The 20,260-nt window shown below is 38.8% G+C and overlaps 1 protein-coding gene across 1 annotated transcript; it reads right to left on the reverse strand.

The window, feature by feature from the left end:
- Positions 1 to 15,021: 15,021 nt before the first annotated feature.
- On the reverse strand, positions 15,022 to 17,109 carry LOC100677290 (olfactory receptor 10K2). The gene has a single exon (XM_010594858.3). The coding sequence runs from the start codon at positions 16,264 to 16,266 to the stop codon at positions 15,328 to 15,330; it is 939 nt and encodes a 312-aa protein (XP_010593160.2). The 5' UTR covers positions 16,267 to 17,109; the 3' UTR covers positions 15,022 to 15,327.
- Positions 17,110 to 20,260: the final 3,151 nt, after the last annotated feature.

Here is a 20,260-nt window from a genome sequence, read left to right on the forward strand (position 1 = left end):
GGATGTTCCAAGTGCACTAGAAAAGAAAGTATACTTGGTTGCTGTTGGGTGGAGTGTTCTGTGTATGTCTCTGAGGTCAAGTTGGTGTATGGTGGCATTTAGATCTTCCGTGTCTTTATTGAGCTTATTTCTGAATATCCTGTCCTTCACCGAAAGTGATGTGTTGAAGTCTCCTACTATTATTGTGGAGCTGTCTATCTCACTTATCAATGCTGATAGTTTGTTTTATGTAACTTGCAGCCCTGTCATTGGGTGCATAAATATTTAATATGGCTTTATCTTCTTTGTATATTGTCCCTTTAATCATTATTTAGTGTCCTTCCTTATCCTTTATGATGGATTTAACTTTAAAGTATATTTTTTCAGAAATTAATATTACTACCCCTGCTCTTTTTTGATTGTTGTTTGCTTGATATGTTTTTTTCTATCCTTGCACTGTTAGTTTGTTTTGTGAGTTTTAGTTTGTTTGTGTTTCTAAGTTTAAAGTGTGTGTCTTGTAGGCAACATATAGATGGATCATGTTTTTCATCCATTCTGCCACTTTCTGTCTCTTTATTGGTGCATTTAGTCCATTTACATTCAGGGCAAAGTGCTATCATTTTGATATCTTTTTTTGTGTGTTGTTCAGAGTTTCTTTTTCGCACTTAATTTTATGTGCTGAGTAGATTATCTTTATGTATTGTCTTTCCTCATATTCGTTTTTGTTGATTTTGTTTCTGCTGAATATTTTTTTCTTGTATTTTATTTTGAGGTGTAGGATAGTGTGTCTCCTCTGTGTTTACCTTATTATTTACCCCTATTTTTCTAAATTTATACCTAACTTTTATTTCTTTGTATCGCGTTATCTTCCTCTCTATATGGAAAATCTATGACTACTTTTCTTAGTCCCTCTTCATTGTTTTAATGTTATCTTCTTTTGCATAATAACATTGCTGTTACCTTGTTTTGAGCGTTTTTTTAATCTTGCTTTGTTGTTTTGATTTCCGTGTCTGGGTTGACTTCTGATTGCTCTGCCCAGTGTTCTAGTCTTGGATTGATACCTGATATTATTGATTTTCTAACCAATGCGCTCCCTTTCATATTGCTTGTAGTTTTAGTTTGTTTTTTACGAATTCCCTAAACTGTGTTTACCAGGAGATGTCCTAATTTCACCTTTATATTTAAGACACAGTTTTGCTGGATATATGATTATTGGCTGGCAATTCTTTTCCCTCAATTTTTTAAATAAGTCATCCCATTGCCTTCTTGCCTGCATGGTTTCTGTCGAGTAGTCTGAGTTTATTCTCATTGGCTCTCCTTTCTGGTGACTTTTCGTTTATTCCTAGCTGCTCTTAAAATTCTCTCTGTATGTTTGGTTTTGGCAAGTTTGATTATAATATGTCTTGGTGACTTTCTTTTATCATCTACCTTATGTGGAGTTCAATGAGCATCTTGGATAGATATCTTCTCATCTTTCACAATATGAGGGTAGTTTTCTGCCAAAAAATCTTCAACAATTCTCTCTGCACTTTCTGTTGTCCCTCCCTGTTCTAGTACTCCAGTCACTCGTAGATTATTTCTCTTGATAGAGTCCAACATGATTCTTCAGGTTTCTTCATTTTTTTTAATTCTTGTATCTGATTTTTCTTCAAACATATTAGTGCCAAGTGATCTATCTTCAAGTTCAGAAATTCTGCCTTCCACTTGCTCAGTTCTGTTCCTCTGACTTTCTATTGAGTTGTCTACTTCTGTAATTTTATTGTTAATCTTCTGATTTTCTGATTGCTGTCTGTCTATGGATTTCTCCAGCTTATTAAATTTTTCATTATATTTCTGGATAATCTTTTTAATTTCTTCAATTGCTTTATCTGTGTGTTCCTTGGCTTATTCTGCACATTACAACATTTCCTTCCTGATGACTTGAAGAGTTCTGAATATTAATCTTTTGTATTCTGCCTCTGGTAATTCCAGGAATGTACTTTCATCTAGAAGATCCCTTGATTCTTTGTTTTGAGGGCTTGTTGAGGCAATGATGCTGTTTATGTGACTTGATATTGACTGTTGTCTCTGAGCCGTCTACACATTATTGTATTAGTTTATTTTATGTTTGCTTAGTATGTTGTAGCTTCTTGCTTCGTTTTGTTTTGATATGCCCAGATGGGTTGCTTGAGTGAGCTAGCTTGATTATTTTCACCTTTGGAACTCTGATGTCCTGTCCCCAGATGGCTAGAGCTGTTATTAGGTATATCAGTCCAGCGGTCCATTCACTTTTCTTGTACGAATTTAGCTCAGGTGTCCAGGTAGGTGATGATCAAGCGTGTGGTACAGGCTCTGTCCTACAGTCTTAGAGGGGTAGGGATGATTGGTGTAGGTATCAGTACGTGGTTGCAGCAGAGGGTCACATTCTGAAAAAGGCAGGGGGCTGAGAATTGCCCCTCCCCAGTGTCTCTGAGGAAATTGTGTTCCTGATCCCTACAGTGTACAGGTGGGTGGATTCTGCAGATGGACTATGGGCACCCAATGTTTTTGGTTGTAAGAACTGGGAGGTACCAGTTATTATGTACCCCTGAAGTGGGTAGCTGGGTTACCTGAGTGAAGCCACCAGTCCTTAGGTCCCTGATGTGTGTAGGTGAGGACCTTGTTTAATAGGCAAAGCAATGTTAAATCTCAAATGCCCACCTCTCCATCGTGCAGCTGAAATGGTTGGAGACTGCCAACAATGGCCTATTCTCCTGAAATAGGCCCACACATGTCCATGCAGAGGGGAAAGGTACTGAAAGTCCATGGACCATTTATGCCTAGACAGGAGCCACTTCTGTCCTGAGCTCCCTCAGTTGGTGGGGCTAGCAAATTATCTTTTCCCCCAATTGCAAATTTTTTCCTTGTCTAAGGCCTGGAGGGTGGCTCTAGGTGCTCAACAGGGCCTATCTCAGGCCCAGGAAATTCAGACGCTGAAGCTGGCTTGGGGGCAGGGGGAGGAGAGTGGTAAAACATACACAAGTTCTTAGCTTTTGCCGAGAGTGCTGTTGTTCTTCTCTGGTTCTGGAGGTACGAGTCGGCTGTGTGGCTGGCTGATTCTCCCTGAGGAAACTGTGGCTAAATGCTAGTACCAGCCTGCTACTGCCACTCGGGGAATGGTGTCTGAGAGCTCCCAGTGACTCAGGTCCGGTAACTCCTCTCCACTTCCGAACCGTCTCTTAGTCCCCCTGCCCCTCAGTTTGTTTTCTAAGCTTGCCTTATACTTGTTTCACTTGTGTTTTCAGGTCTTTTTTGTAAAGAGGGCTCGCCGGAAGCATTTGTGTATTCCTCCATCTTGGCTCTCCCTCTCCAATGCCTTTCTTAATGTATTGGTGAATTATTATTCTCCAGCTCCTCCCTTCCCAGCCCCATTCTATCCAACGACGGTGTTTAGGGGTTGGCTGAGGAAATTGCCCAGAAAACTTCTTTTCTAACCCATCCACTTCCTTTAAATAAACAGGACCAAAAAACCCATTGTCAACGAGTGGATTCTAACTCATAGTGACCCTATAGGACAGCATAGAGTTTCCAAGGAGCACCTGGTGGGTTTGAACTGCCGACCTTTTGGCTAGCAGCGGTAGCTCTTAACCACTACGGTCGCTATGAATCAACTCACTGGCAATGGGTTTTAGAAACTGTGGTAGAATATTGGTCCTTTACAGAATCCAACAAAAATTGTAGCATTTTCAACCTGTTAACCATAAATCAATATTTTGTTTAGAATTAACTAGTCATTTTATTGGAAACCCTGGTGGCTTAGTGGTTAAATGGGGCAGTTCTAATCTGACCTAAAGGGTTGCTATGAGTTGGAATCAACTCGAAGGCAACAGATTTGTTGTTGCTATTTTTTTTTTTTTTTGGTGTTAGTAGAATATTAATACTACTTCTGAATGCATGAGCCAACATATTAAATTCTAAAGCCCAGGTAAGTGTCCATATTAATGAATTTGACAGGCTTGAATTTTAGGTTTCTTCCCTGTTGGTCTAAGGTTTTCATAATCCTCTCCTACATATGCTTCCCTAACTCCCACTGTTACAGATTGGGAGGTCTTAATTTTTTTGATGTTTAAGCTATCTATTCTCAGAGCAGACCCTATACCTCACTATCCAGGTTACATTGTGATCTAGTTCCGGCTGTAGGCATGTAAACAAATGTAGGTGATGGGACAATTACCCCAGGTGTAACCACTGAGTCTTTTATGTGATGACAGTTGATTACCTTAGATGGGTGTATGTGGGGTGGGAGACTGTTGGGGGAAGGTCTTCCTCCATAGGTGAGGGTGGCTTGAGGGAATTGGAGAGTCAAGCACAGCCTCACTCAGATCTCCTGAAGTGTATTCATCTTGTGTCTCAATGTCTCACTTCTTATTTAGCATAAAAGCCCAGTCAGTGGATACTTAAAAACTAGATGTGCGATCAAACTATGGGATTCATTTTTAGCCACCTACTGCTGTCGAGTCGATTCTGGCTCATAGTGACCCTATAGGACAGAGTAGAACTGCCCCATAGAGTTTCCAAGGACCACCTGGCGGATTTGAACTGTCAACCTCTTGATTAACAGCTGTAGCACTTAACCACTACGCCACCAGGGTTTCCTTTTTTAGCCACAGCTGTCCTAAAACTCTGATGATAAGGACCCCTTCATATATGCCATAAAGACATCCTGATTTTCCACGTCTTTTAAATAGTTTATTTATAGCTTGCAACATCCTTTTTGTCTATGTTTACTCTCTTCCATTGTAATGGAAATTCTCTATGATCACTGTTATTTCCATGCCATCTAAGTGGCAATCATAGGATTGCCCAATGATTTACTCTCCTTCTGCTATTCTTCTTATGTCACTGCTAGTGCTTTTCTGAGTAATTGGAATGACACCAAATGCCAGGGTGAACTCAACCATTTTCACCCTAGTAAAGAGGTTGTCTGCATATTTGTTTGCTATACTAGCAACCCAATCCTAGATTCCCATTCTGAGAGGTTATTTTCTGAAGTCACTTCTATTCCTAACCACCGTATCAGCTCAGGCCCCATAAAAAAAAGGAAATTCAAGGCATATTGGAACCCCAAAACAATGAACGATCTGGGGTTAGCAGCATCCTAGTTGTTACAGCCTATTACTGTAATTCATATGGGCCAGCCTTCAAGGGAAGAAAGCAGGGTGGAGAATAGGAAAGAATGGATCTGGAGTGAATGTGTATGTGCTGAGCATAGGTATAACATTTACTCCAAAATTTAACCAAGATAGTATGATTAAAAAAAAAAAAAAAAAAAGATTCAGGCTAATTTCTTGACCGTAGATGTTGTGGAAAAAGATTCCTTTTTTTTTTTTCTTTCAATGTAAAAGCATTTTACCTTTCTGTACATCAATATTTGACCTGCAGTGTCTTTCTGTGGGATAATTATATCGAACTTTCCTATATAAGGTCGCTATGAGTCAGAACTGACTCGATGACAATGGGTTATTTACATCGACCATGGAATTTGCTTTGGCCAAGGACATGTAAGAGTTAATGTGGGCCATGTTTTAGCAGAAGTTTTAAGAACTATGGCATGGATCTACCCACCCTTTTCTCCCTCTACCACAAGAACAGGGTGCCACAGATTAGGGCTGTTTCTTCTGCCTGGATCGCTGAAAAAGCGAGCAGGGCCTTGATGCGGAGGTGCAGCCATCTGACACCCCAAATACAGCGTGTTTAAGAAACAAACTTTGATAGCTGTAAGACATTTAGAAATGTTTGTCACTACAGCATAACTCAGCGAAGACTGACTAGTAGAGATGCTAAACCCAAAACATAAAATAAAAAATAAAAAAACTCAAGGATTACAAAAACCAAACAAAGAAATGTGTGGCTGTATCAAATTGTGACATAATAGGCTATATAGCAAAAACCATTATTAATGATAAAGGAGTTTGCTTTATAATCCATAAGTCTTAGTTCATTAGGAAGCCATCATAACTTAAACATATGTATAATTTCTATACATATGTTTAGTCTCCTAACAACCCTATAGGACAAAGTAGAACTGCCCCATAGGGCTTCCAAGGCTGTAAATCTTTACAGAAGCAGATTGCTACATCTTTCTCCCTCACAGCGGCTGGTGGGTTCAAACCAATGACTCTTTGGTTAGCAGCCAAGTGCTTAACCACTGTACCACCAGGGGTCACTATGAGTCAGAAGAGACTCCACTGCAGTGGGTATATGTAGATATACAGGAAAAGTGACTAGAACTAAGGCAAGAAAGAGAAAAATCCACAATCGTTGTGGGAGGTGTAAAATACCTCTTTTGGTAACAGATATAAAAAGAAGACCACAGATTAGTAAGAATATCTAGAAAAAAAATTTTTTTTTTTTAGAGATTAGTATAATTGCTGAAGTTTTTAATTTAAGAAAAAACTGCAAAATATTTCATGGGACATCACTTGAAGCTTAATAAAAGTTAATTAAAAAATATTTCATGGGACAACTGCAGAATATATATTCTTTTCAAAGAGTGTTGGATCATTTACTATATGTTGATGATAAACTAAACTTCAACTGATAAAAAAAATAAGCTCAAACTGAGCATTCTTTTAGCCTACAATGCATATATTAACCGCAAAATGAATAAAAACCACACGGGGCAGGGATATTTATTCATTTTGCTCACTGATGCATGTCAAGTGCTAGAACACTGCCTGGTATTTAACAACCAATAAATATATGTTGAATAAATAAATGAATGAAAAATATAACTAGAGAATCTCCCATGTGTTTTGAACTTAGGAAGCAGAATTCTAAACAACAGGAGTTTAAAAAGAAATTATATTTTCATGAGAAAATACTTCAAAAATATTACACTTGAAAACTTGTTGTTAGGTGCCGTGGAGTCAGTTTCGACTCATAGCAACCCTATGTACAACAGAACGAAACACTGCCGTTTCCTGTGCCATCCTCACAATGGTCGTGATGCTTTGAACCCATTTTGCAGCCACTGTGTCAGTCCATCTCATCAAAGGCCTTCCACTTTTTCACTGACCCTCTCTGCCTTACAAGGCATGATGTGTTCTCCAGGAACTGGTCCCTCCTGATCACCTGTCCAAAGTATGTGATACAAAGTCTCCCATCCTTGCGTCCAAGGAGCACTCTGGTTGTATTTCTTCTGAGACAGATTTGTTCATTCTTCTGGCAGTCCAAGGTATATTTGATATTCTTCACCAACACCATAATTCAAAGGCATCAGTTCTTCTTTGGTCTTCCTTTTTCATTTCCCAGCTTTTGCATGCATATGAGGCGATTGAAAACACCATGGCTTGGGTTAGGTGCACCTTAGTCCTCAAAGTGACATCTTTGCTTTTTAATACTTTAAAGAGGCCATTTCCAGCAGATTTGCCCCATGCAATACATTGTTTGATTTCCTGACTGCTGCTTCCACGGATATTGATTGTGGATCCAAGTAAAATGAAATCCTAGGCATTGATCTTTTCTCCATTTATCATGACACTGCTAATTGGTCCAGTTGTGTGGATTTTTGTTTCCTTTATGTTGAGGTATTATCTATACTGAAGGCTGTAGTCTTTGATCTTCATCAGTAATTCAAGTTCTCTTCACTTTCAGCAAGCAAGGTTGTGTCATCTGTATATTGCAGGTTGTTAATGAGTCTTTCTCTGATTTTCTATAGTAGAGCTTCTCAGATTGTTTGCTCAGAAGACAAACTGAATAAGAATGGTAAAAAGATGAAATCTTAACACTCATCTTTCTTGATTTCAAACCATGTGGTATGCTGTTGCTCTTGATCCAAGTACAGGGCCCTCAAGAGCACAATTAAGTGTTTTGGAATTTCCATTCCCCGCAATGTTATCCATAATTTGTTATGATTCACACAGTGGAAAGCCTTTGCATAGTCAATAAAACCAGGAAACGTCTTTGAAAACTTGTTAGATTCAGCTGAAACAGTACTTAGAAGGAATTGCATTGCCATAAATACCTACATGAGAAAAGAATAAGTGCTGAGATGCACATATGTAGTCTTAAGATCATATAATAGAAAAAAAGGCCCTCACAAAAAAAAAAAAAAGGAAAAGGGAGGTTATAGGAACAGTAGAAGTTGAAATAGAAAAGAAACTAAAAATATAGGTGATCAACAAGGCCAAACACTGGCTCTTTGAAAAGACTGATAAAATCGACGATTTTCTAGTGAGATTGATTGCAGAAAGAGAACTCCAAAAAAACAGTATCAGAAATAGCAAAGGGGACATGACCACAGGTGTTGCAGGGAATAACTTAACCTGAACATATTAAAGAGCATATAAACATATGTATATATACATGTGCATGTGTGTGTATATATATATATAAATTCCTAGTAAAATAAACCTAAACATGATTGAGTCTGTAAGAAACTGAGCATTTATGTAGCCATTAAACAACTGAATCATTCATCATTGAATAAAGAAAAGTCAAGTCCCAGATGGTTTCAACCAAAATATTTGGAACTTTTAAAAATTCTAAGGACCACATGTTATTTACATAGTTTAGATTTATTTTTAAATAACTAAATACGCTTTAATTAAAAAAAAATTCTAAGTCAATTGAAAATAATCTTGCTATTGGAACAGAGCTCAAGGGATACATTTTGCACTGAAACTAAAGAATGAAGGTTTGTTTGATAGGAATGGGGGGCATTTCAGAATGAGGGACTGTGTGGCACAAAAGTGTTCACACATTTGGAACCTCTGAGTGGAATGAAGTGGCTGGAGGGGCAGATGTAAGGAGTTGAGCTTGAGAGTTAGCTTGAGGACAGACCATGGAGGTATGAAGTGTTTATCTCTATTGGTTGCAAATTGTGAAATTTTGAGCAAGATGGTGATATGATCAGACGTTTTCAAGGTTTCATGCATTAAGACCCGTGAAGGCTGTCCATTTAGCAGGAGAAAGGCTACTAGAAATACAGATTTTAGGAACTGGTTCGTGAACCAGAGAAATTAAAAAAAAAAAAAACAGAGAAATTAAGTACCATCAAATAATTAAAACAGTATACTTTTACTAGACTTAATGCTGCTCAAAATAGTTTCACCTTTATCTTATTTACAGTAGTCATAAACCAATATAGTGGGAAGGAGCTGTTTAAACTCTATATTTTACTGATGAGTAGGCCGGAGTCCAAAGTAAGAAACAAATTTACTCACAGTCATTTGCTGAATCACACAGTGAGTTCATGACAGAAAATGTATCCTCTTTCTTCCGCAAATTTTCCTTTTGACTACCCCCCAAAATTAATCAGATTTACTTAATTAATAACTAATTGATGTTGTTATATAGTTCATGCCCACAAATATTTTCTTTTATGCTTACTACTTCTGTTGCCACATATAGAAAACAAATCTATACTCCAAAATTAGATGTGTTTACTGAAATTGTCTTTCAAACCCACTATCATTTTCTTCTAATCTGATCTATTTAATTTATTTGGGATTAAATTGTGAAAATAGGATGTAATTGGTGTTTTTTTTTAATATTAAACAATGTGCTCAACTCCATTTCTTTTAAAAATAACTTTCTTCAGTAATTAGAATTATTCTTTTTGGATTTCCCATTCTGTGCTTTGATCCATGGGTTTAGTTTTGCACCATATCACGCTACTTTACTAATAGTAATTTTATAGTACATTTACCTTCAGGCAGGGAAAATTTTATCTCTGTTCTTCAGAATATCCTTGGATATTCATCCATGATTACTTTTTTCATTTGAAGTTCAAGGATATTTATCACATTACCAAAAAAAATAGGATTTTGTTTGGGATTCAGTTGAATTTAAAGCTGAAATAGAGACAAATTGACATCTTTCCAAAATTGAGACATTATGTCCTTGTACTTAACGTGTCGCTATACTTATTCAGGTTTTATTCTATATCCCTCAGAAAATGTCTTCATGACTTAATTTTAATAGGTCTTGACTAGTTACTGTTAAATGTATTTCTAGATGTTTTGTCAGGTAAATGATTTCAATTCTTCCCTTTGCAGCCACCTTACATCGACCTTCTTACACAGGTGTGTTGAGCTCCCAAAGGAACTCCTATATCCCAGACTTAGTCCTTGACGTGTTCATTTGTAAGCTGTTCAGGGATTTAGTTTTAAACTTCCAGAGCCCGGTGGGCAGATACAGGGCATCTAGCATGCCCTCCTGTTCCCGTGGATCACTGCTCTGAAGAGTTTGCCTCTTCTACAAAGTTGGTCTGAGCTGTGGTGTACTGATTGTTACCAGAGATGTTTCCTTTGGTCTCTGCTGCCAACCACAGATACAACATCTGCTCTGTAGTTGTGTTATTACACCCCCGGGGAGTGATTGCTGTGTTATGTTTTGCTACAATTCCTTCCCAACTTGCTATTAGAGCTTCATCAGGGGAAATGAGCAACTTTCCAAAGACGTAGGGAATGAAGAAATAAAAACTGGAATCACATTCCAAAAAGAATTCCATGAGGGAAAGTTCAAAGTAAAGTAGAATAGTTGGGAAAATCATCTCAGGAAGTATAGAGGTTTTGGGTGAAAATACGTGTGAAGATATCTATTGAGCATTGAAGGAGGTTGAATCAATACATGAAAGTTGAGTCAGTTAGTGCAGAAAGGACTAGAAATAGTTTGCTACAGCACGGCATTTCTAGAATCCTATTTCCATGAGTTGGTCAATTTCTTCCTATTAGACATCTACTTACTGTATTTTCTGGTCATTGGACTCAAAGTCCTATTGAATGTACTTGCGCTTGTGCCACAGGCACATTTTAATTACAATGGGTTGTGGGAAAAGGATGGTTGTACATGCTGGAAAATGTGCATGCCTACTTTTCTAAAGAATTGCCTCCTCAAATTAAACATGCCTACTTTTCTGGAGTGGTGTCTAGAACTAAACTTGTACCAAAACCCCGAAATCTTATTGTCGTTGAGTTGATTCTGACTCATAGCGACCCTATACAACAGAGCCCCATAGGGCTTCTAAGACTTCAAACTTTGCAGAAGCAGATTGTCACATCTTTCTCCCACAGAGCAGCTGGTGGGTTCAAAATGCTGACCTTTCAGTTAGTAGCCAAGTGCTTAACCACTGCGTCACCAGGGCTCCTTACTAGTATCAAAAAAAACCCAAAAAACAAACAAACAAAAAAACATTGCCATCAAGTTAAGTCAGAGTAGAACTGCCCCATAGGGCTTCCAAGGAGCACCTGGCGGATTCGAACTGCCGACATTTTGGTTAGCAGCCATAGCACTTAACCACTACGCCACCAGGGTTTTCTAAACTAGTACAGGTAGAACTAAATATTTTACAATGGCTTTTTGTGAAAACATGTGAACTATAAATATCTCATTAAGAAAGACACTAACTTTGAAGAAGTAATGAGTTAACTTTTTTCTCTAAGTATATACCCACTCAATCAACATAATCAACTCCTGATCTTTACAAAATTTAAGATTGTAATTTGTGAATGAATAGAAAAACAAAATTTTGTATTTTTTCATGATTTCTCCTTGACTTATATGGAAGATATATCTTTATGATGGGAGAATCTTTGTTGACTAGGCACAAATTTTTTTCTCCTCCTCAATGTAAATGTCTATGTGCTTGTTTACCTGTTGTCTCTCAGCTTTCACCCACTGTTCTATACGTTGCTCATAGATGCTTGGGTTGGGCTGGGATTCTTTCAATTATATTTTTCTTAAACTCTTTTGTCTGCTGGATTCCAATTAGGTACTGCCAGTAGGAGGTACTTGAGGGAGACTTCGAGGACGTATGTGAGAGAAGAGACCTCCCTTCTGCTTCCAGTTTTTGTTGGTATCTCCCAGCAACAGCAGCAGATGGCCATGGCTCCAGCCACCAGCTTTCTTTAGCACACTGAGTACCAGCTTTGCCGTACACTCAGGGGTACCAGCAGCACCCATCCTGTGCCTCTGGACAGACATGGTACCACCTATGGTATGTTCCCACACTCACTGGGCACAGCCCATAGATTATTCACTCAACTACCAAGCCATGACCCCTCCTTAGAAATTCCAGTACCACATCTCCAGTGGCTTTCCCCTGAACTCTTAGTTTTTGTTAATGCTACATATTCCCTGTTTTTCCCCCAGGTCTAAGTATAGTAGCCACTCCTTTCAATCATTATCATGTGAGTTTTCTCAGCATCTTCTTTGTTCTTTCAACCTTCCAGACCCAAGTAACAAATTTCCTGTATCAAATCTCTGCTGTTTGAACTAACCACCACTACTTCTGTTTTATTGCCTTAGTCCTGTTAGAATCTTTCAGATGTCATTATGGGTAAGCACTTTAGACTTCTTCCATAATATGGGAGAGGGATAGACAGGGTGAGTGATACAACTGATGCTTGGTAGAGATTTAGGAACAAGAAAGAGGAATTAGGGAAACCTAAAGGCTCTATGGGGGGTCGATGGAGGGAGTAGGAGGTTGGCAGTCTAGAACAGAGATTTGGGAAGTAATATCTAAAAGCAATATTTGGAGTGAAATGCGGTATATTTCATAATGTGATATGCCACTTTATATCTTCTGGGAACACTTTACTAAATGCTTTTTTGAAAATAAAGATATTCTTGTTGGAGGGGGTGGATATTGATATAAATACAGAACAGGACACAGCTAATCAAGCAGTTACCTTCTGTGAGCTTAAAGTTGGACTTGTCAGTACAAGATTTGGGAAATATATGTCCTAGCAGTGGATGGGGTCTGTCTCCTTATTTATGATTGATCTCCTCAGTGTGTCAAAGGGTATCTTAGGAAATCAGTCCTAATAAGCAAGGCCAGACTGATAGGCTACAAGTCTGCTTTTAATGATATTATATTTTATTATAGCCAGGGTCACAGAAATTCTCTGATCCTAACTTGGTTTAGCTTTTCCTTGGCAAAGCTGGTACTCAGTGTGCTAAAGGAAGCTGGTGGCTGGAGCCATAGCTCTCTGTTGCCCCGGGAGATGCCAATAAATGCTGAAAGCAGAAGGAAAGATATATGCATAATAAAATAGACAATGATAAATGGGAACTCAAAATCCCAATTTATTATCGTTGATTGGATTTATGCCTGAAACTCAAGCACAGGGTTCTCTATAATGCCAGCTAGAGCACATGGCCTAGTTCAGAAGTGTAAGGAACTTCATTCTCTTGCTAAAGCCAACCCCAAATTTAAAGATCTTATCATTTTCCAGAATGTCCAAAGATGTGTGTGTGTGTGTGTGTGTGTGTGTGTGTGAAAAGAGGAGCAGTGAGAACAAGATGTTCAGTACTAACCCATGAGGGTAGGACCAAGATCAACTTAATGCTTTAGTCACATGGAAAAACAAAGAGGAAGGAAAAATGAGCAAAGGAGAGTCATTTGGACTTGCACAACCTTTTTACACACAATAATCCTACTCACTTGTCAGTGCTCCAGTATCTTATCCCAAAGTGACAGCACTCCTAGTATCAGAAATGAGCAAAGTAAAAGGTGAGCACTTTTCTTATTTTCCCTCCCTGATTGCACACAATATACTAGGATAGGGATTAAGCTACATCACATGATCTGAAGGTCACTTATCTTATGTTTAAGAGGATATCTTTTCCACAGATGCCAACCTTATGTTATTAATAATGAATGCTTATGGATTCTACTCTCTATTAACTAAAAAGTCACAATATTTGCAAGGAATCATGTGAGGATGTTGAAAGAGCATTAGTAAACGAAGGAGATGATGTGGGCTTGGTATCAATTCTTTACTGACTTGTAGACAAGCTGCTTTAGTTCTCTGAGCATCAGTTTCCTCATCTATAAAATACGGATCCCAGGGTTGCTCTAAAAGGCAAATAAAGTAGCATTTATAAACAGCAGCATGCAGTGAGGGTGTAAACAATCCATTAAACTGATTCACATCAAAGGATTATCAGTTAATTTCCTTCTCATCAAACAACTTGACAGGCTAAAGGCCTGAGCTGAACAATAGAGACCAGGAAAAGAGAGATTGCTGCCCACAGAAATTAATTTGCTTTAGTCACTGTGATCTTCAAGCCTTGCCTTCAGATTGCCTTCAGGTTTCTAAGAAATGGAAGAAACCCAGTTGCCTTACATAGTTCAGATCTCATCCTTGGCAGACAAACTCTGTACCCCACAATAAAATAGGACCTATGAATGAAATATCTCACTTCCTTCCCTTTTGCTTCAACCCCTGGAAGGTATATGTTTTCTTTACTGAAAACATTGATGGAAGAAAGGGAAAACTCTTAGAATAAAACGATTCAATTCAGTTAGGAGGCTTTTATTGACAAGTGAATTTTGAAAAGAAATCCAATGTGAGGAGACAGCTGTTTGTGAAGCTCCCCGTTTGCTCTCACTTCTGCAGGATGGAGAGAAAACTAAAATGTGTAACTCAAGTTCAGTTCTAAAGTGCATGTGTGGACTCCTGAGTTACAGGGAGAGCAGAGGCTGTTAGCTTTACACAGAGTTTTCCATTTGGTGCGTGTTTAATGACATGGCTTTAAGCTTAGCTGGCTTAGATCTTCTCTTTAACTGAAGGCCTAGTGCAGCTCTTCAAGGACTATTGAGTCAGTTTAGATTGGGGCCAGTGCATAAAAAAATAGAAAAACTAGCTCCCATTAATACATGAACCGCTGCCCTCAAGTCGATTCTGATTCACAGTGACACTATAGGACAGAACAGAACTGCCCCATAGAGTTTCCAAGGCTGCCACACCCTTCTCCCCTGGAGCTGCTGGTAGGCTTGAACTGCCAGCCTTTCAGTTAGCAGCTGAGTGCTTAATGACTATGCCACCAGGGCTCCATTAATACATTAGAAACAAATAAATAATTTTTATGTTTGCTTACATGACCATTAATTGGTATTTCTTATGCACCAGACATTGTGACAGGAATTTTTCAAACATTATTTCCTTTGAAAATTGTGACCTGACCATTAAATGTCTGAGATTCAGGAAGAGACCCAGAAAAAGGCCAGTCTAGAGATGGGAGCTGCCTTTGGCCCTGGAACTGAGCTTCAGGATTGTGCACTATTTTATGGGGTTAGTTTCTAGTCTGGGTGAGATTGGGTGATGGTTTTCGCCAGAACCTAGAATTCTGAACACCTGAATCGTTCCCTATAATAACCATCCATTGTTTTTTCTTTAATTGAATATAATTTCAATGGGCAATAATTCATGAGATCATGGCAAAAAGCTGTGATTTTTATGTTTTACATTTGGTGTGGAAGAAGAAACGATCTATGTTCTTGAACACTGTTCCAAGTAGCCTGATCATTTCTGTTCTGGGAATTTTGCCTTATTTATCTTTTGCTTTACTGTTTGGAAAAAGCAGGATCCAGATTAATTGCTATGGCAGGGAAATTGTTCTTTCCACAACTCTATGAAGTGCTGATTTGAACTCTTTATTTCTCAAGCTGTAAATCATTGGGTTGAACAATGGTGTTAGGATAGTGTAGGACATTGACATCAGAGCATCCTGGCTTGAGGGGTAGTTGGATTGAGGTCTTAAGTAGATAAAAGAGGCACAGCCATAATGCACAGTGACAACCATGAGGTGAGAAGCACAGGTGGAGAAGGCTTTGTACCTGCCCAGTGTAGAAAGAAATTGGAGTATGGCAGAGATGATGTGAATATAGGATACCAAGATCAATGACAAGGGGATAACCAAGACCAATGCGCAAAGCATGAAGATGACAACCTGACTAAAGTGGGTATGGTAGGATGCCACCTTGAGGACAGGGGAGATGTCACAGAAGAAGTGATGCAATTGGTTGGAAGAATGGAAGGGCAGATGAAATACCAGGGATGTGATAATTTGGGCAACAGCGAAGCCACAAGCATAGGCAGCAGCCACTAGTCCCACACATACCCCATGCCCCACGAGCACTGTGTAGCGCAGTGGGTTACAGATGGCCATGTAGCGATCATAACCCATGGCTGCCAGCAGAAAGGAGTGAGAGCAGCCAAGAAAAAGGAAAGTAAACATCTGAATAGCACATCCCAGAAAGGAGATGGTCTTCTTCTGGGCCAGCAGGTCAACCAGCATCTTGGGTACAATGACAAAAGTGTAGCAGGTCTCAGAGCAGGAGAGGATTGCGAGGAAGAAGTACATGGGGGTGTGAAGGGCCCTGTCCAGGACAATGGTGGAAATGATGATGGCATTGGTGCCCAGAGTGAAGAGGTAGAGGAGCAGGAAGACAATGAAGAGCAGCTGCTGCAGTCCAGCCAGAGATGAGAAGCCCAGGAAGACAAACTCTCTCACTGCTGTCTCATTGACCCGCTCCATGGAGGATACATCATCAAGGCACAATCTGAGAGAGGGGAGGAGACAGTGCCAAGAGAAATCCCTGAAAATCAGTAAAGCCACAGGAAATCAGTTGCCATGTACTTTCAGATTTTGAGTTCTGAATTCATCATCCTTCCTCCCTCCTGTTTCTCCAAAACATGAAAAGAAGTATCTAAAATCAGGCAAAGTGTACATGTAACTTTGAGTATCTAGAGTAATACTAACATCATTGTCAAAAAGAAGTTCTTAACATTTCTCAGATTCAATCATTCCTTCATCTTCACTCCCATGGTGAAGTTGTTACTCAGATTCTTAGCTCTCACTCTTATAGTACCTCGTAACTCCATTTGTCCTCCCTTTGGCTTCCTTGCCTTCATATTCTCCCAAAGAAGTCTTTCCTGCAGTTGCCAAATAAACCATCTGAATATACCACATTTTTATATAACTCTTTTTAATCTTCAGTTACTATTCATTCTCATTCTCATTACGCTTAATCTCTTTCTCTTAGTTTTAATCTCTCTGTAATCTAGATCCACACTGTCTCCAAATCTGTTTGCCCTAATTCCTGTATGGAACCATCAGCTCCCCTTCTTACATCCTCATTATGCTGGCTCTTGCCTTTGAATTTTTATTCTGCTATCAAAGGCTGGAAAGAGTTCTTCCCTTTTACTTTCCATTTATTTATTCCCAGATGGAATCTATCTATCCATCCTCCAATGCTTATCTCAGAGTCCTCCCTCCTGCAGGAAGAGTCTTTCTTCAGGACTCTTCTTCCTTTTCATTACATTTCCTAACCCCTACTGAAATTTTTTTACTGAAATCACATTATGGCTATTTTTTGGTCACCACCTTCACATGTCTTCCTTCAATCTGTCTTTCCCCTGATGGCAGGATGGTCTTATGAAATATAAATTGGGTCATATTGAGCCTCTCCTCAGAAGTTTTACTCATGGCTATAACATAAAGTTAAAACTCTTCAGTATTATTTTCCAGGCCTTTTGTTTTGGGACTCAAACTATGTTTCTAGGCTCATTTATAGACCTCTTTGGGATGCATTACTATTATGCAAATATGTTGTGTCCTCCCTTGCCTGTATTCGTTGCTCATGATAGTTTGTTTTCCATTTTTATTTACACATACTTCATTGTAATTCTGAAGACTCAGTAAAATCTACCTTTTTTGGAAGAATCCTCGGTACTTCCTGACACAACTGCTGCTTCTTCAGAGCTCACAAAAGACATCGATTGCCAATTTGATGGAGCATTTGCTTCATTTTGAAATATTGAACTTTTCTCATATCTCTCTTCTGCACTAGATTTTGTACCCTTGAGGGCAAGACGTGAATTCTGTGTATTCTCACCTGATTCTCTTCAGCATCTAGAACTGTATTAAGCAACTGTAGCTTCTCAATAAATACTTTAACACAAGTTTAAAAAGCTAACTTGGCGTGCTGTTATGTATCTCATTCATAGTGCCACAGGTTTCTTAGGACTCACAAAGCATGAGAATCCTTGGTTTTATCTAATTATGGGCAGGAGGATTGCTAAGTACCAATACTCCAGGATCTCTGTACCAGGCAGAACCAAGTTTTATCTATTTAAACCTAAAACAGAAATCTCTGCTAATAATGGGGAAATGGCAGTGGAGAGAACATCTAGCCATTGAAATGCTGTGTACCTAGGATTATTTCCAATTCCTAGTACTTTTGCTGCTTTCTATAGCATATTGAAATGTCAGTAAGAGAGAATTTATAAGGATAGTCTTGCATTTATCCCATTGTAGAAGTATAGCCATTAAACTTAACTAATATTAATAACAATAAGAAATGGCAATGTACCTTACCTTAGCTAAGAATCACTGAATTATGAGTATTAGGAGGTACGAAACAAGTATTAAGAGCTATGATTAAAAACCACGTGTCAGGCATTGGACTGTGTGTTAAGGAGGCATATTTAAATAAGACCCAATTCAAGCCCCTCAAGCTTCACACAATTCAAGGGTGAGACATATACAGAGGAAGAGATTATTATAAAATAATGTGGTAACTGAAATGATAGATCCCAAAAAAACCCTTGGAATTATAAAAGCATCAAGGAAATGCATCTCTTGTACATCCTTGGAAAAGTATTTTTACACTTGTTTCTGGGTTCCATTCCATCTGTTACAGAAAGATCGGACTAAAGCGTGCTTGAAAAAATATGAGACTGGGTACCTTTTATTTTCTGCTACTTTAATCCAGATGTATAAATTGTTTAGTTAACCACAACTGCATCTTCTGGCCTCTGGGGGAATGCTGTCTCATCCCTGGTGTTTTCTGCTTCCATAATCGCACTTAAAGTTCCATCATCCTCCAAAAGGGACAAATCCCTTTCTTTTTCTCCATCTTATTCCCCTGGTTCTTTGCCCAGGGCTCAACACAAGGTTTTGTTTTGTTTTTTTCAATCACGTAAAATGTTGGTAAATTTAGTGGTAATGTACTATTAGCTTTTTAAATCTGGAATTATCAGTTCTCAGAGCTACTAATGAATTTCTTCATATATCATCTGGAATTTTACTCTCATGAGCACAGGTAAAGTTGGGTGATGTGTGAATAAAATGAGTTTTGAATTTAGACAGATGGTGGCTTGAATCCTGGCTCTGGCGTGCTCTGGTGGTAAGAGCTTAAATTCTCTAATGACCATTTTCTCATTTTTATGGGAGAAGGGTAATTCTTGTCTTCCAGGGCTATTGTGAGAATTAACTGAAACCATGTATGTGAAAAAGACTAATTCAAACAACACTGAGTATTCAATAAATGCTTCCCTTTTGTTACTTTATTGTTGCTCTGCGGGAACTGGAATCAGAAATATTTTCATCAGTGATATGGTGAGCATTTAGCTCGTGGCAAGTCATTGAAACTGCCTTGTCTGTTCTTTCTCAGGGAGAGAAAATTTAAGAGAGATCGTCATTCCCTTGAGGCTTGCCACACCTGACTAAAAGTAGCTTGGTTTTCTGAGTCCTGTTCTGTATTGAGAGAGAGGTGAGGGTTATCTTTGCTACTTAGTTTTCCTGTAGTCAAAGTTATCTATGCAGGTGTCTATCCATGCAGGTAGAAAGTAATGAAAGTTTCCTGTTTTTTGGGGGGAGGGGGATGGGGGATAAACTAGAAGATCAAATCGTAAGTAATCTTAGTCACATACATATATAAATGTAGGTATTTCTCATTATAGGTGCTGTTATGGATTGAATTGTGTCCTCTCCCCCAAAATATGTATCAACTTGGTTAGGCCATGATTCCCAGTATTGTGTGGTTTTCCTCCATTTCATGATTGATGTAATTTTCCTATGTGTTGTAAACCCTAATCTCTGCCTGTGGTTAATGAGGCACGGCTGGATTTTGTCAAAAAGGCTTAGGGTGGTATGTAACACCCTTTCTCAGATCACATCCCTGATCCAAAGTAAAGGGAGTTTCCCTGGGGTTTGGCCTGTACCACCTTTTATCTTGCAAGAGATAAAAGGAAAGAGAAGTGAGCAGAGAGTTGAGAACCTCATACCACAAAGAAAGCAGCACAGGGAGCAGAGCCTGTCCTTTGGACCTTGGGGTTCCTGTGCGGAGAATCTCCTAGACCAGGGGAAATTGAGGACAAGGACCTTCCACCAAAGCTGACAAAGAGAGGGAAAGCCTTCCCCTGGAACTGATGCCCTGAATTTGAACTTCTAGCCTGCTGGACTGTGAGAGGATAAACTTATGTTTGTTAAAGCCATCTACTTGTGGTATTTCTGTTACAGCAGCACTAGATAAATTATTGGTGATGCATATTATCTAAAGCATGTTTGTTTACATATTTAGGTATCGGCCTCAACTACTTTGAGTTCCTAAAAACTGGAATAGATTAAGCTTAAGGTTCCTAAAAATTCTCATATCTTATTATGTCCTAAGTACTACAAATTTAAATATAAATAAAATCATTGTTCCTTTCTCAGTGCAGAGAGAGACAATTAAATAACTAGCCAT

This window comes from Loxodonta africana, chromosome 3 (assembly GCF_030014295.1).
Source record: "Loxodonta africana isolate mLoxAfr1 chromosome 3, mLoxAfr1.hap2, whole genome shotgun sequence".
NCBI lineage: Eukaryota > Metazoa > Chordata > Mammalia > Proboscidea > Elephantidae > Loxodonta > Loxodonta africana.